General features: G+C 36.3%; 2 protein-coding genes across 3 annotated transcripts in view; one reads left to right on the top strand and one right to left on the bottom strand.

The window, feature by feature from the left end:
• gpx7 (glutathione peroxidase 7) overlaps positions 1-1,211 on the bottom strand; it is an 8,733-nt gene extending 7,522 nt beyond the window's left edge. The window contains exon 1 of the mRNA XM_081386126.1: positions 991-1,211. Within this exon, the coding sequence (XP_081242252.1) occupies positions 991-1,125 (135 nt within the window). The 5' untranslated portion in view covers positions 1,126-1,211. The remainder of the gene's footprint in view (positions 1-990) is intronic.
• Positions 1,212-2,133: 922 nt separating this feature from the next.
• The window catches only part of tut4 (terminal uridylyl transferase 4), a 43,682-nt gene continuing 30,964 nt past the window's right edge, over positions 2,134-14,851 (top strand). For both annotated transcript variants that reach the window (XR_014031637.1, XM_081385720.1), the window contains exons 1-3: positions 2,134-2,329; positions 6,846-7,308; positions 10,169-10,314. Coding sequence is in view for 1 of the 2 variants with exons in the window: in XM_081385720.1 (XP_081241846.1) it covers positions 6,909-7,308; positions 10,169-10,314 (546 nt within the window). In the remaining variant the exon portion in view is untranslated. The remainder of the gene's footprint in view (positions 2,330-6,845; positions 7,309-10,168; positions 10,315-14,851) is intronic.

Here is a 14,851-nt window from a genome sequence, read left to right as displayed (position 1 = left end):
ATGTTTTCAAAATGACACAATGGAATTTTCCCATATAATGTTAAAGAACACAAAACAACGGGATGTTTTGAACTTTCAGAAATAACATTTACCTAATGGGAATGTTAGCTAGATATAATTAGAACATAATGTTATCTGGGAGTACACTGTAAACATGTTTTATCAGCTAAACTAAAAATGTGGTGCACAAATATATAGCCTAAATTAACTGCTTTTGGTCAAGTCAAAATATTATTTAAGATATACACCAAGAATGAAACTTTAGCTATAGATTCACTATAATTTTCAATATAATATAATACAATGCAATATAATATAATATAGTTGCTGATTGGTATCAGATTTCAAAGATCTACGAATAGCTTTTCAAAGTTATTCAACATCGACACCTAGTGACTCAAAATGACTTGTGCAAACTCAGTTCTGTTTAAACCACACAATCTATGATTTAATGCATAATAAAGTACGCGTAAAAAACAGTGTAGCACAACATGTGTCTTTTCTAATGCTTTAAATAATAGCATGTAAATTGTTACACTTAATATTGTTTGCAAAGTTAAACTTTATAGGCCAACTGTTTAAATCTGGACTAGTTCGACATTCAAAACCAATCAATTTGATTTCGTTCAGTTTGAATGTGCATGCAATACTAATCTCTAGAGCATTATTTAATGCAATAATGTCTGTTGATATAATTACTGAAAGTTATTCGGAAATGCAGGAGTTATCAAGAGTGAATCACAGCAGGAGCTGAGATGCATGAAGCTGCCACGTAGACACTGGGAATGAATGAAGAACCACTCCAGTCTGCCGGTTAGTAGTTTGTTAGAAAGAAAATACTTTAAGTGAGGGAATTTTACCACAGTATTAGCACGCATGCATCCGGAGAAAGCCACACAGTGATGTCACGTTAGTATCGCAGGCTTTTCTTACATGCACGTTAGTTGCATCTCACGTCTGCAGCATCAGAGCTCATTTCTGGAGACTCACCGATCCTCTGTATTTATCCAGAGAAACTAACCTCCCTCTGCTGTTCACCACCTTAAACGTGTAAAAGTCTTTCTGTTTGGCCTCAACCAGACATGATAAAGTCAGCAAAGTAAGTGCTCTTAGAAACATCCCCATAATGCAGTGAGATGAGATTCCTCTGATGTAGAGAAGATAGATAAGTGAACGGGACGGTCCGATACGGAATGAAAATCAACAGACCTAGAGCGGAAAGCAGAACTTTAATGACGCGCGCGCCCCGAACAACCAATCACAAGCTTCCTCATTCCTCTGGACGCGAGTGAACTCTTGCAACTTCATAATTGTTTTCACACGCTGCATGATAGTTACGGTAAAAGTTGATTTATTGTTTATAATTAAGGGTAAACGTTTATTATCAATTTTAAGATTTTACATAGCCCACTAGGCTGGCTAACTAGGGTTAGTTGAATCAATAGTCTATTTTTAAAATATTGTTTTATTTGATGAAAGCACGTACAGGATCTTCTCTTTAATAGGCTACTTAAAGTCCCATGGTCTCGAGTTTCATTTTAGAGTTTGGAAACATTTTTATTCTTCCGCACTTTTAAATATTAAAAGGCTATTACTTTGTTTTGTTTTGTATGGATGTATTGCAATGCAATGTTTGCTGTATAATAATGTAGCACTAATAGCCTTGATATTCTAGAAATAAAAGCAGTGCTATTTAACTATTTGCAGCTATTTATTTAGCTACGAAATTTCTTCTGTATACAATAATAGCCTGATAAAAATAAAAAAAAGGTGGAATGTGTTTTTAACCTGGTGAATGTAGGCCTACCTTATTTGCAAACTTAAAAGCATTATTTTATACTATGAAAATACAGTAAATGTAAATAATCTAGTGGTAAATAATGGTAAATGGCATAATCTAAAAATATCCCCACGGTCCAGTTTCTTCTTTTCTAGAATACTACAATGGTAGACTAGGCCTACATATGTTTTCAGAATCAACAATAAACTTTTGGTTTTCTTTTAGAGTTTTAATAGGCTAATTGTGTTGTTTGGGCCTCAGAGCGCCGCCTGTAGGCGTCACTTCGACGATATGGCGCGTCGAAGCGTCGCGTCGGTCTCCAGTGTATTTTCGGGTTCTCCCCCTGCCGCACTGACTCGGCCCACAATGCAGCGCGCGAGCAGAGTTAACATGGCGCGTGCGCTCACCGTCTCGAGCAGGGCCGAAAACAACAACAACAACATCATCCGCGCTGGGATACATGGCGTTTAACGCGACGCCAAGGCGTCCCCGCTCCTTATGATCGTTCTCAGCATGTACTGCTGATCTACCGCACATTTGTGAATCTAGGTAAGACAGAAAAGTAAATACACAAGTGAGGAAGAGGTGCGCGAGGCGTCTGTAGCGCACTGCGCGAGCTAATTCTAAATACATTGACAAAAGTTTAGGGAATCACTATAAAATTAGACTTTTTGTGAATGATACACAGTTCTAAGTGTGTATTACTTGCATGTAAATGTGTTCTACATGTAAGTATGGAGGTAATGGTGCGGTGCTAGTGTTTGATCATTACATGCAGTGTTTTTACAGTGGGAATAGGTAATTAGAACCGAGCAATAACATTTAGGATACAATATCAGGGCAGGAAACTTACATGTATGGTCTCATAATTAATGTTAGGACTCTAATGTATGACTGTAGTTTCTGTACGACTGTAGTTTTTGTGCTTGTTCAGGCCTAACGTTACAGGTCGTTAAACTTGTGAAAGATTGAATACCTGTGCACATGATACAAACACTTTTTTTAAATACAACGTCTAATGCTTTAAATAATTAAATATATTGATAGCTAGTATGTTTATATTTAGCTTCAGACTTTATAATAATAACTAGTTATTCTTGTTATATTTGCTTTAATGTATATTTGAAATCTTAAGACTTTTAAAAAGTAAATTGCTTGGTAATTATGATGTCATTTCTTCCTGGCAATAATGCTGACCTAAAGCATACTAACATATTACTCTTATCATTTCTGCCGTGTAAAGTATATGTACTGTATGCATTTGACCCACTAAAATATACAGTATATAACCAAGCACAATGCACTGCGCTTTTACCTTTACATCTCCAGTATGATGGACTGAAAGTAGCCTATAATCAGCTGTGAATATTGCCTTTATTGCTTGATTATGTAACGACAAGAGCTTGGGTTTCGATTCCCAGGAAATGCATGAAATGATAAAATGCTTGAATGCATTGTAAGTCATTGTAAGTTAAAGCATGCCTAAATGTATACTACAGTGCTGTACTAAGTAATTAGTAGATAATTGTTCTGTTGTGACATGTTCTAACGAACTAGTAGCATACTAACTAAACGTACGGCTCTTTCTGGAATATAAAGTATGTTGTGCTCAGTGTAAGGGAAATGTTGAATATAAAGCATGCATATGATTGCATTTCATGTCTGTATTCTTATATTCATATCATATCTGTAATGCATACACTCATGTTGTATTAAATGTGTTGAGCGGGACAGGAGATTTAAAGCTGGGTCAATGACAAATAAAGCTTCAAAAAATATATATTTAAAAAAATATATTTTCAAAATTGATGTAATGCATATTTTTGAGTCATGAACAGTGTTTAAACAAGTTTCAATTGGTAAACAATATTTACTAACGTGTTTAAATAAATAATTTTTACTTGTTTTGTCATGTGGTACAACCAAATATTTGTGTGTATATGAAGAGTTCAGATGCAAAAGCCTCTAAGTGCCATCTGAAATTTTCTTCTAGAATGATCATTTTTATAAATCTTGTATATTTAAGGTCAGTAATTTCACTTAAATGACAATTAATAGGTTATTTGCATTGCCATTTAAGTGAAATTATTGAACTTAAATATACAAGATTTATAAAAATGATCATTCTAGAAGAAAATTTCAGACGGCACTTAGAGGCTTTTGCATCTGAACTCTTCATATATATATATATATATATATATAGCCTATATATATATATAATCTGAAATTATAGAGTGTCTACAGTGCCTTACACATTATTGGTTGTGTATTTTATTCATATTAATTTATAATTATTGCATTCTAGTGGCTAGGAATTTTAGTATCTTTAGCATCCGATTTTACTTTTAAAGACAGGAAAAAAAAATCAATGTATAAATAGCAATATATATATATAAAAAATCAATATATATATACCAGTAAATGCATTAAATACAATAACTAATCGCAATCTAGTTTACAGCCATTTGTTCACTTTGACCTATTATGTGTTGGTTTAAATCAAGAATTTACATGATTGCACCACCTGATGTATATCTGTTGTGCCACCTGACAACATTAATAATGACAGGGAATATGCTGAATACTGGACCAATTACATATAAAAAATAAAATGCAAATAAATGTGTTTTAGTTCACAGTCTCTATTGAAGTAAAAGTAGCAAATTGATCAAAAACAGAATAAATCACATGACCTCACATTCGGAACGTAGGAACTGGAATAGGCTACAGTTACTAACATTTAAATTAATCATTGATACAATGCAGGGATGCACAATATATCGGCCACAATATTGGTACCGGCTGATATATGATAATTTATAATGTTTTCATTATAGCCACGATAAGAAAATTTGGCTGGTATATTAAAGCCGATAAATAATGGATTATTTCCTTCGTCTGAGATGCTTCAGATTCGCACTGTTCAACATGATGGTTTTGAATTGCTTAAAATATATTTTGAATCACTTCAAAAAAAGGAAAATACAGTAAAGCTCAACATGTGCAGCGCAAGCGCAATGAGAACATTATAATTGTGTGCTTGGGACATGGCTTTTAATGGTGAGATTTTTGTTTTTGTAATCAGGCTCTCGAAATTTATACAAAAAATTGGATTAAGATTTATCCGCCAATATATCGGTTATCGGCTTTCAAATAGAAAAATTATCGGTTATCGTATCGGCCAAAATTTTAATTTCGGTGCATCGCTAGTACAATGCATTTATTGTGTACGTAAACATATTTTACATTGGACTTATAATTTGAAATAAATGCCTGCGTATTACATCTGTAATGACATCTATAATTACACTGTTGACCCTTAACCCAACCTACTCATACCACCAAACGTGTCATAACCTACCCGTATCCCACCTCAATAGTAGCACAAGTGCTTGGCAAAACAACACAAACAAGTTCTTCGTACCTCACAATTTTTATTATGTGAGTACATTGTAGTTAAAGACACCTAATATAAAGTGTGACCGATTTTCCTTTACTTGATGCGATAGTGGCCTGTAAAATTATTTAAAACATTATCAAGAAAATAATTGAAAGTTTAAAACATCTTTAACTTAAATCTAACATTTTAGAACAATAATTCAATATATAGAATAAGCTTAAATGTATTATTTATTTAGCCTAAATAATGTTAAAAAATATATATAGAGACATTCATTGCAGTTGCGCCACCTGACTTTTGCAACTAATTTGACATTGAACAGCTTCTACTTAGATGCCTGTATTAGCTTTTGCCTATGCTATCAAGTTCATAGAATTTTTTAAATGCAACAGATAAGTTTGATAAAATAGCATTTTCCTAGTTTTACATTGGTTGTACCACCTGACATGGAAAGTGTACCAACCTACCCATACTTGAAAGTAGTTAATTTTTTTTACCAGTATTTGAGAGAGATCTACAAACCTTTTTCCACAAGGATCAGTTGGGCTCCTCTGAATGATGCATTATCATATTTACTGTTATTAACTTGTCAATTCATAATAAAAGAGCCATGCTTGCTGTTGTGCCACCCTGACATTTAAGAATAAATGATTTGCCGGACAAAAGTTTTTCAATGATCTTAACAGCTTTAAAACTACTGATATTTATAAAAAATGTTTATGTGAAAGGTTTCAAACATAAAGTTGCCATAGTATTTTATTTTGAATGACTTATTATTAAAACACCATTTTAAATAGTTTTCATTGAGTGGATGTTGCACCACCTGACATTTTGGGGGTTTAAGATACCAAAACACAAAATAATATGTATTATTTGAATGTACTGTAAATAAGAAACTAAATAGGTTTTATAAAATAAAGTGATGCATGTCATGAATTTATCACATTTAATAAAATAAAAAAAATAATGTACTTGTACATGAAAATATGCACGTCATGTCATTGACCCAGCTGGAGATTTATCCTCTGCATTTGAAGGTCTTGAATTGGCGAAAGGATGTTGAGACCAAGAATGTTCTTGACAAAGTGACATGTTTTGAGAAATGATGGTGAGAACTAGTTTTCTAGCCTCAAGCTGATGCGTTTTAAATCTGATTGATAAGAAATGTTTATTTTAATGGTTGAATTTTCAGTGAAATGCATGTCCTTCTATAAACATAATGTGTGTGGAATAATGTGTTCGACATTGCAATGTTCTCCACTTGACTTTGCATTTCTAGTGTGATGAGTTAACCTGAAATAATATCAGCTGCAATGCTTTATACTTTTTTTTTTCACTTACCTTTTGGCAGTCATATCGAATATTTAGACATTTTTGTGAATTAAAGATGCAAAATAGTTTTTTTTATTTCCTAGATCCAAGATCATGACTTAATCATGACTCGTTGAGTTGAACGTGCAAAGTATAGCAATACACTAATTGAAGCATTTACATTTATCATGGAATAATGTCTATTGGTTCACTTGCTAGTTTAAAAAAATAGTGGGTTTTCATTAAGTACTAAGCTAGCATTCCCTGCCCAATGTCATCAAAGTCTCCCTGAACTTTCCATACACAAACATTTATGGATTCCCACAATCTGATTATATCATGATTCCATTCCAGAAACCTTCAACCCAGAGCCCTTTGGGCTTTTGTTCAGTCTCGTCCGGAGAGAAGTGGAGTGGCATGGAGGACCCCAAAAGCCCCGTGAAGGTGGTCAAACCTTCCCGCTCGAGCGGGGGCAAGGCGTCGTCCTCCAAACCCCAGAGGGAGAGCGTGAAAGTCCCCAGCCGATGCAAGGACGGCGTCCCCAGGGTGAAAGAGGAGATCCAGGGTGGCCACACCGGCAGCCCTCAGGAGCAGGGCAAGGGCAAAGCCCGCAGGCTGACGGGCAGAACTAATTCTGGCGAGAGGGGGAGAGGGAAGCCCCTGCCCAGTGAAGCCCGTCAGCAGACACAGGAGAAGAAAACGCCGGTCCGAAACGCCGGTGGACAAGTCAAGGATGGGGGGGCAACACTGCTGACCAGCACAGCACAGGACAGCTCAACACACAACACCACCATCACAGCTAAAGAGAAGATACCTGGTGAGAAAATACACACCAATCATCATCAAATTAACTTTTTGAGATTATTTAGTTTTTTTATTGCTGATATCTATACTGGAGGGACCCTACACTACTGTTTAATTAACTGTCACCGTTCCGCTAGCGGGATGCCTAAGTTTACTTCGCTATATTACAATTAAATCCTAATCTAATCATGACAAACTCTATATCGTTGGAAAGGTCTAAAGGCCTGTTCACACCGGGACGAATTTCGCGTGCGATATTCGCCGACGTTTAACGCCTCATGACTAAACAAAGGGCGCCAATGTGAGTGTGCACACCGGCGCGAAAAACGGCACGCGTAAAAGCGTCATTTAAAAAAAAACGCCTCGGGTTCGTTTTTTTGGTTTGACGCGCCGCGTCAAAAACTATCCGACCAATGAGATTGGTGCTTTTGTTCACGTGTCTGGAGCTTCTGAAGTTACGGTAAAACACAACTTGGGGGCGCTCAAACACAAAACGGTCTTGCCGAGCACACATACGTAACGGCGAAGAAGATATACACCAAGTAGCGTCTACACTGCCGGGAAGAAATAAGACGAGGAAGATGCAAGGCAAGATGAATGTAGAGCTGCTGGTCTCGTTGGTGTCGGAACATAAAGAACTATATGACAAACGCGACAGCGACTACAAAAATCTTGATAAAAGAGAACTGTTATGGAGTGGTTTCTGTTTTACATTAAAGGTGCCATATGTCATGTCTGGCAAAAAAAAATCAAGTCATACTCCACATTCCATACCAGATGGGGGCAGTATACCTCCAGAAAGTGAATTGGTCTATGCTCCGCCCCTACCTTCTTAGCTGCACATATACAAGTTAAAATAGGGACAACATCTATTTAGAGTGTTACGCTGCCCGCCTGAAGCTAATTTAGCAGCATATATCAAGTTTGATTTTCATTAGCAATACCACTTCTAGCTAAGTTATCATTAGTCACCAAAAAACATTCGGTCTCATTACACCTTGCAATGTTTTCCGTTACGTTTCGTGCGTCCAGGGTGTGTAAAGCAGAAGCAGCCTGGCCAGCGGCGGAGTATGCGCGATCCGTGAGTGCTGAAGACGTTCTGCACGGCTTTGATGGGTGCGCAGGAGGACACAAATGGGCGGCGACAGCTTCTTCCAGTGGCGGGAGCTTTTTCCTCAGCGCCGTCAACAGATAGAGCGTTACTAAAACTGTATACACCGCGCCGACTTGAGCTGCAAAGAAGCTCTGGCCGCCCTGTCAAGGACGCTTGTCAAAAAGTACGGGGAAACTTGACCGCTCTGAATATAGTGAGTGAGTGCGCGCGCGCGCGGCCGGGGCTCGCTCTCTCTCTCTGCTAGTTCTTAGAGGCAGAAGAGCGCGTGCGCGCTTAAAATGTCATATTTTGGTATGATCGTTCACCCGCCAGTGTGGCGGATAGCTTTTTGAGATTTTATTTGTGCTTCAGAGCGCGGTTTTTTCCCTGCAGCGGGTGGTGGTAGGGGTCTCTTGCCAAGGGCTTCAGCCATCCTTCCGCTCTCTTCCCTGAACTGAAATGTAGTAGTGGGCTGTACTTTCCACATCAGGTTCAAGTACGCCCACAAGCCGTGCGAGTTATTCGTGTATTGCATGTTTGGCTGGTGGTTATGTTGCCCGTATACCGCCTCCCATGGCCGAAACTGGTATTACGACACCTGTCGGGCCGTGGCTAGTAATGCTAATGCTAATTAAGGTTGATATCTCTGCAGCACTATAACTTGACATTTTTTAATGACATCATCGCCCTTATTTCTTCTCATTCTTTTGATGTGTGTAGCTCATTTTTTGGATATTTTTACCTCAATTGTTACATATGGCACCTTTAAGCACCATCTAATGTCAGGGAATGAATTTGCATGTTCACTCGGCTCATCGTCAGCGAAAATCGCTTGGGTGTGAACACAAAAAACGCGTTGAAAAACGCTGGCGAATAACGCGCGCCGATATTCGTCCCGGTGTGTACGGCCCTTAAGACTCGTAAATAGATATTTTACCACTGTTTTTTTGCTACAAATTATGCAGGAACAGTAAATAGATGAATTTATGATGAGCACACCTCAAAAAAAATCTATATCATAACAGGAGTTCTGACCTTTGTCATAAAAAGTTGACTCACACATTTTTAATAATTGAAACTTTGGATTTCATGCTAAAAGTTCTTAATAAAACATATAATCTAGTATTTGTCAATAAAAAATTCTAAAATAATATTATCCTCTGAAGTATAATCTTTTTTTATCACTCTTTTTTTACATCACATATTTTAGTAGTTATCATAAATTAGGTATCATTCGAAAGCTTACGAACTCAGAATTAATCTTGTGAAAACCGTTTTGAAATTGGACGTTGCGTTACCATAGAAACGGTACTATGAATTCTTTTATCAGGCTCCTCCCCTTTTGGGCATCGTCAAGTTTCATAATTTATGATCACAACCTTTTCTAATCTTGACAAAACACATTGTCAGAAAGGTCTGAGCCTCAAGGTTCCATATTTCATAGTTCCAAAAAAAAAGATACTTAAAAAACGGAAAGTGTTTATTATATTTAATTTAATTAATCAATCAACGATACTATTGATCAGCATTACCAAAGGTAGACGTTCCACTAGAAACAAACATTGATGTATTGTTCTAATTTATTGCTGTGAAGCTGCTTTGATACAGCCTGTGTTGTGAAAAGCGCTATATAAATAAACTTGACTTGACTTGACTTGATTATCTGACAACTTTTAATGTGTTCTCTGTACTAGTATTGGTGTATTTACTGTGTTTTTTTTCTTTCTATGGCAGTAAAGTTTTATGTTTGAGTTTGTTTTTGCTGTCTGTTCCTTTAAAGGTGTGGAGACCTCAGATCGCAGACCTCGCAGGGTCGAGGTCGCAGCAGAGGTTGTGGAGGTGGGAAACCTGACCTCTGACCAAAAGCTGGGACTCAGACAGGCGGAGGAGAGGCTGCAGAGAGACTACATACACCGGCTGCTCAAGGTAACACACATTCCTGCACACAATTTGGATATGAAAAATTATAATAATACAATTCATAATTTTTTATAATTATTATTTAGGGCTGTCAAAGTTAGCGCGTTAATAACGCGTTAACGCAAAATCATATTAACGGCACTAATTTTTTTAACGCACGATTAACGCAGCGCGTATTTTCTGTTTGACCCGTGACCCAACCCCTAGTTGGAGAAATGGAGATACACAGTGTTGGCAACTTAGCGACATTGCAGACCCCTTTAGCGATTTTTTTCCCTTCAACAAAGCGCCCAAACCTTATTTAGTTTCTGAGAATATACCGGTACCGCCGGTAGGCTACAGCTCTCTCAGCACGCGCGCGCGCCTCTCTCTCTCTCTCTCTCTCTCTCTCTCTCTCTCTCTCTCTCTCTCTCTCTCTCTCTCTCTCTCTCTCTCTCTCTCTCTCTCTCTCTCTCTCTCTCTCTCTCTCTCTCTCTCTCTCTGCGTCTCACGCGGAGGAGCAGCGCTTTAATTCAGTTAAACACAGATATTATGTTGCTTCTCTAATCTTACAAATATAGCCGAAATCAGAGCACGGATATTGTCTTTAGCTTATGTGTATTTGATTTCACCAGACGACGGCTCGATTATCAGAATTTTTGTGCAGATTAACGTCTTGGAAGGGAGAGCTGGTTATGTTTATTTGGTCGCGTTTCAGTCACCATTTCAAATTCATTCCGTTGTTTGACAACAGAAACAGTAAAATATACGTTTTATTGAGAATTTATTGAGAATTTAGCTTCATCAAAATGGGCACAGAGAGAGACAAACTACAATGTAATAATAAATGCTAAATGTACATTTAGCATTTTCAGAAGAGCTGCCCTGTCATGCAAAAATCTAAACATTTTTGTGTTAGTAAATTGCTCAGTGCAAAGAAAGAGAAGTAATGGGAACCTGGTATTTCTTTGTTCTTTCTAACAAAAACATCTATGACCTTTGAAACATGTCTGTCTTCATGCTATATTGACTATGGTTTCAATAATAAACATACATTTGCATAAAGCATCTATATTTATTCATGCCCACGTTGATTAGAGTATTACAAACTTGAAAAGTATTAATTTAAGGTGTATTTAGAACAAATAAAAAATGTGCGATTAAATGCGATTAATCGCGAGTTAACTCATGACAATCATGCGATTAATCGCGATTAAAATTTTTAATCGATTGACAGCCCTATTATTATTACTAAATAGAAATATAAAAATTACAAAAAAAATAAGAAATACTAAAATAAAAATGCCAAAATGGAACTATAAAATTACAATACTAATATTTATAGCTGCATTGAACTTTTATTTTGATGGAAAACCACAGGCAGCCCTTAACCCCCTGAGGTCGACGGTATCGCCGGCGATACCAGCTCGCTTTTTTTTTATCAGTGTAAAAGAAACTCATGAATACTCTGTTGACTTTGATTTTCCATAGGAGTTCTATACATCAATCGATTCTGTTAAATGTGTATTATTTTTGTGTATACTCACAATAAAAACATAGTGTTGTGCTTTTCGACAAATAAAGAAAAATAAACACGAAGCGAGTTCTGCCTTCTCTCTGTCCGTGTAGTCCATTCTGAAACGCGTCCGAAAATGAACCATAACTCAGTGAATACTTCTCACACATACACGTGATATATGTCTTTATGAAGCTTGAAATCTCTCCTTTTAAATGAAGTAATTTATATAAAAAACAAATATTCTCATCTTGTGAAATCTGTATTAAAAGAGAGCGATTCCAGTCGACCTAATTAGAGCTAATTCAAATGTAATGTGACTCCGCCCACGGAGAGCGCACGCTATTCAAACGCAAATGGCTGAGGTAATCCGCGCAATCCTGTGAACGCCCCCATCAGCTCGAGAAAACCAAAACACAAGTTTATTCAGAACATTACTTGCTTACACCGTCTTGCAGCGCTGTGAGGAATAATGAGGAATACGAGCTGAGGAATACTAGTAAGTTTTTCCTTCTCGGGTTTCTGTTTATTGACGAATGAACGGCATGCGCTCTGTTTTTTCTCCATTATGGACGCGAGCTCTAAAAAAAAACACTAAAAGACTTTCAAACTTTCACAGAGACCTCAAAACAAAAAGTACAAATCCTTTCTTTAAAACGAATTTCGTTTTGTATCAATTGTATCTTAATTTTAATAATTTTTTCATTAACAACTTTCCTGGATTTAAAGTAAATAAGCCTATCGTCAACGAATGATGATGTTTTAGCAAACTGTATTGCTATACTGAGATGAGTAAAAATCGACTGAAATATGTTGAAATAAAATGTTGGCTATTTGTATAAGCAACGTAAACTGCAAATTAACATTTATATGCCCTAATATTTCATGAAAACAACTTTACAGTCAGGCGAAATATGAAAGACAACATTTTGTTTATTAGATTTGGGTACAGTTTTTACTGTAGAATATACTGCCTCGTCAAATAAGCTTTTGTTTAGCAATTTCTATATATAAAATAGCCTAATATTTTTGTCAAAAATAAAGTCATCAACTAAGATGTTAGCTTTTCCAATGTTGGCTATATTCAAAGTAATGAATACATAGATAAAATGTAGGCCTATAATCTTTCTTTTTTTTTACAAAGAAAGAGTACACTTGAAATATTGTTGAAATTGTAATTATTGTTGTAATTGTAACCTTTTTAATAAAATAGCACAACATATGTACAAGATAGATGTAAGCAAAATCTTAAATGGTCAATATAAGTCTTCTTCTAAATATCTTTTGTCCAAGCATTGTGGCTCAGCCAGTTTCACACCTGTGTGAATGGCTCATCATTATACAGAGTCATTATGCAGAGTGGGTGGTAATTCAGGTGAAAACCACTCCTCGTTCACGCCCCCTTGCATATTGGCTTTCCAAGCAAAACCTGTTTTACATCAATTTAAATCAATGTATGGTTTTATTTGAACGATAAAGCAAGACTATTTTCACATAATTTTGAAGAAAAAACTATAGGCGACGACATCCATTGGTCAAGTCTTATTGACACATATTTACTATGTGTTTTGTGGCCTTATTTCAGAAATTTTAGTTTTTAGTTTTTTCAATATCCACGCATAAACATTATTCTCTCAAAAATTAAAACATGTACATACACGTGGCTCACATATTATGGTAGCCCTGTTTGTGCTTTATAGAGTGAATTTACACCTTTGCCATTAATATGTTTATAAGCAACTGAAGAAAGCACAAATGTCAGGGCATGTCAGAACATCTCAAGGGCCCAGAAAACCGCTCAGACTCCAGAGGGTTAACCTTTGAACAGGCAAGAGTGGAAAATGATCAGCAAAAACATAATTTCATGTCACTTTTAATATCATCTGGACTTAAGTAAAACACATCCAAAGGCATTTTTGAAGGATTTGATATAGTTTGGATTTTATGAGTTATATCTTCCAGGATTTGGGTATAAAAAAAATCCATGGGTGGACATGCTTGCTTAAGGTCAAACTGACAAAACGAGCACAGAACATTTTAACCAAGTCATGTGACCCACAGACTCAACTGTGATAATTATAACAGCATTGGATGAAAAATGATTTCTCTAGAGATTAGAGAGTTTGTATCTTGTGGTGCATGTTGCCTGTTTAAGGGTAAAAGCTTCTCTTTTGTTGATGAGTTTGGGAAGATGTTTTGGCTTTTGCAATGATGTTGCAAACGCATGTTAAAGCAACCCAAACTCAGAGCAGATGAATAGATGAGTTGGTGTGAATCAGTATTTTCTGTGAACTGAGCCACTTTGAGACGCTGCAAACATCAGATCATGAGCTGCTTGAATGCAAGTAAACAGTGCTGCACTTCACTCTGGAACACGCAGCACATATTTATTTCTTTAAATTTTACAATTTGATCATCGCACTATAAATTATTTTATTTTAAAGGATTATTTTAATTATATTCAAGGGTTTTTGACAAGGGTTTTTACTGCTGTGTTCAGGATTGACAAATGAGTTATTCTTTTTGGTGTCTCATGTCATACTTAATGTGCTTTTGTCATTTTCAATAGATTTTTATTTGATTTAGTTTTAGTTTATATTTATTAACTGTTAATAATTTTAGTGCTTAAACTTAATCTTATTTCAGTTTAATGCCAAGGTAACATTTCTAACATTCGTTTAGTTTTTCAACTTATATATATTTTTAATTAGTTTTCAGCTTTAATTCAAGTAAGAGAAATGGTGTGTCCACCAAACCTTTTTTTGCCAACTGAAAGCGGTTTGACGGCGCATAGTATTTTCAGTTGAGACACTATATGAGCTATAATACAGAATTTCTGCAGACCTGTTACTAGTATCTGATTTCTCAAACAGTTTGTTTCTGAATATAAAAATGTAGACACAATGTAACGTACTTGCTCTGGCACTAGTTTTGGATGAAGAGATGTGCTTGTTGTTGACATTTGTTATCGATGTACAAGCAGAATATGGTGGTTGGTCGGTGTGGTATTTGTCCCGCCCCTCCTCCACTGTGATTGGCCGGCTGGGT

The sequence above is a fragment of the Scardinius erythrophthalmus genome, assembly GCF_964197995.2.
Source record: "Scardinius erythrophthalmus genome assembly, chromosome: 15".
Taxonomy (NCBI): Eukaryota; Metazoa; Chordata; class Actinopteri; order Cypriniformes; family Leuciscidae; genus Scardinius; species Scardinius erythrophthalmus.
This window is presented reverse-complemented; position numbering and strand designations above follow the sequence as displayed.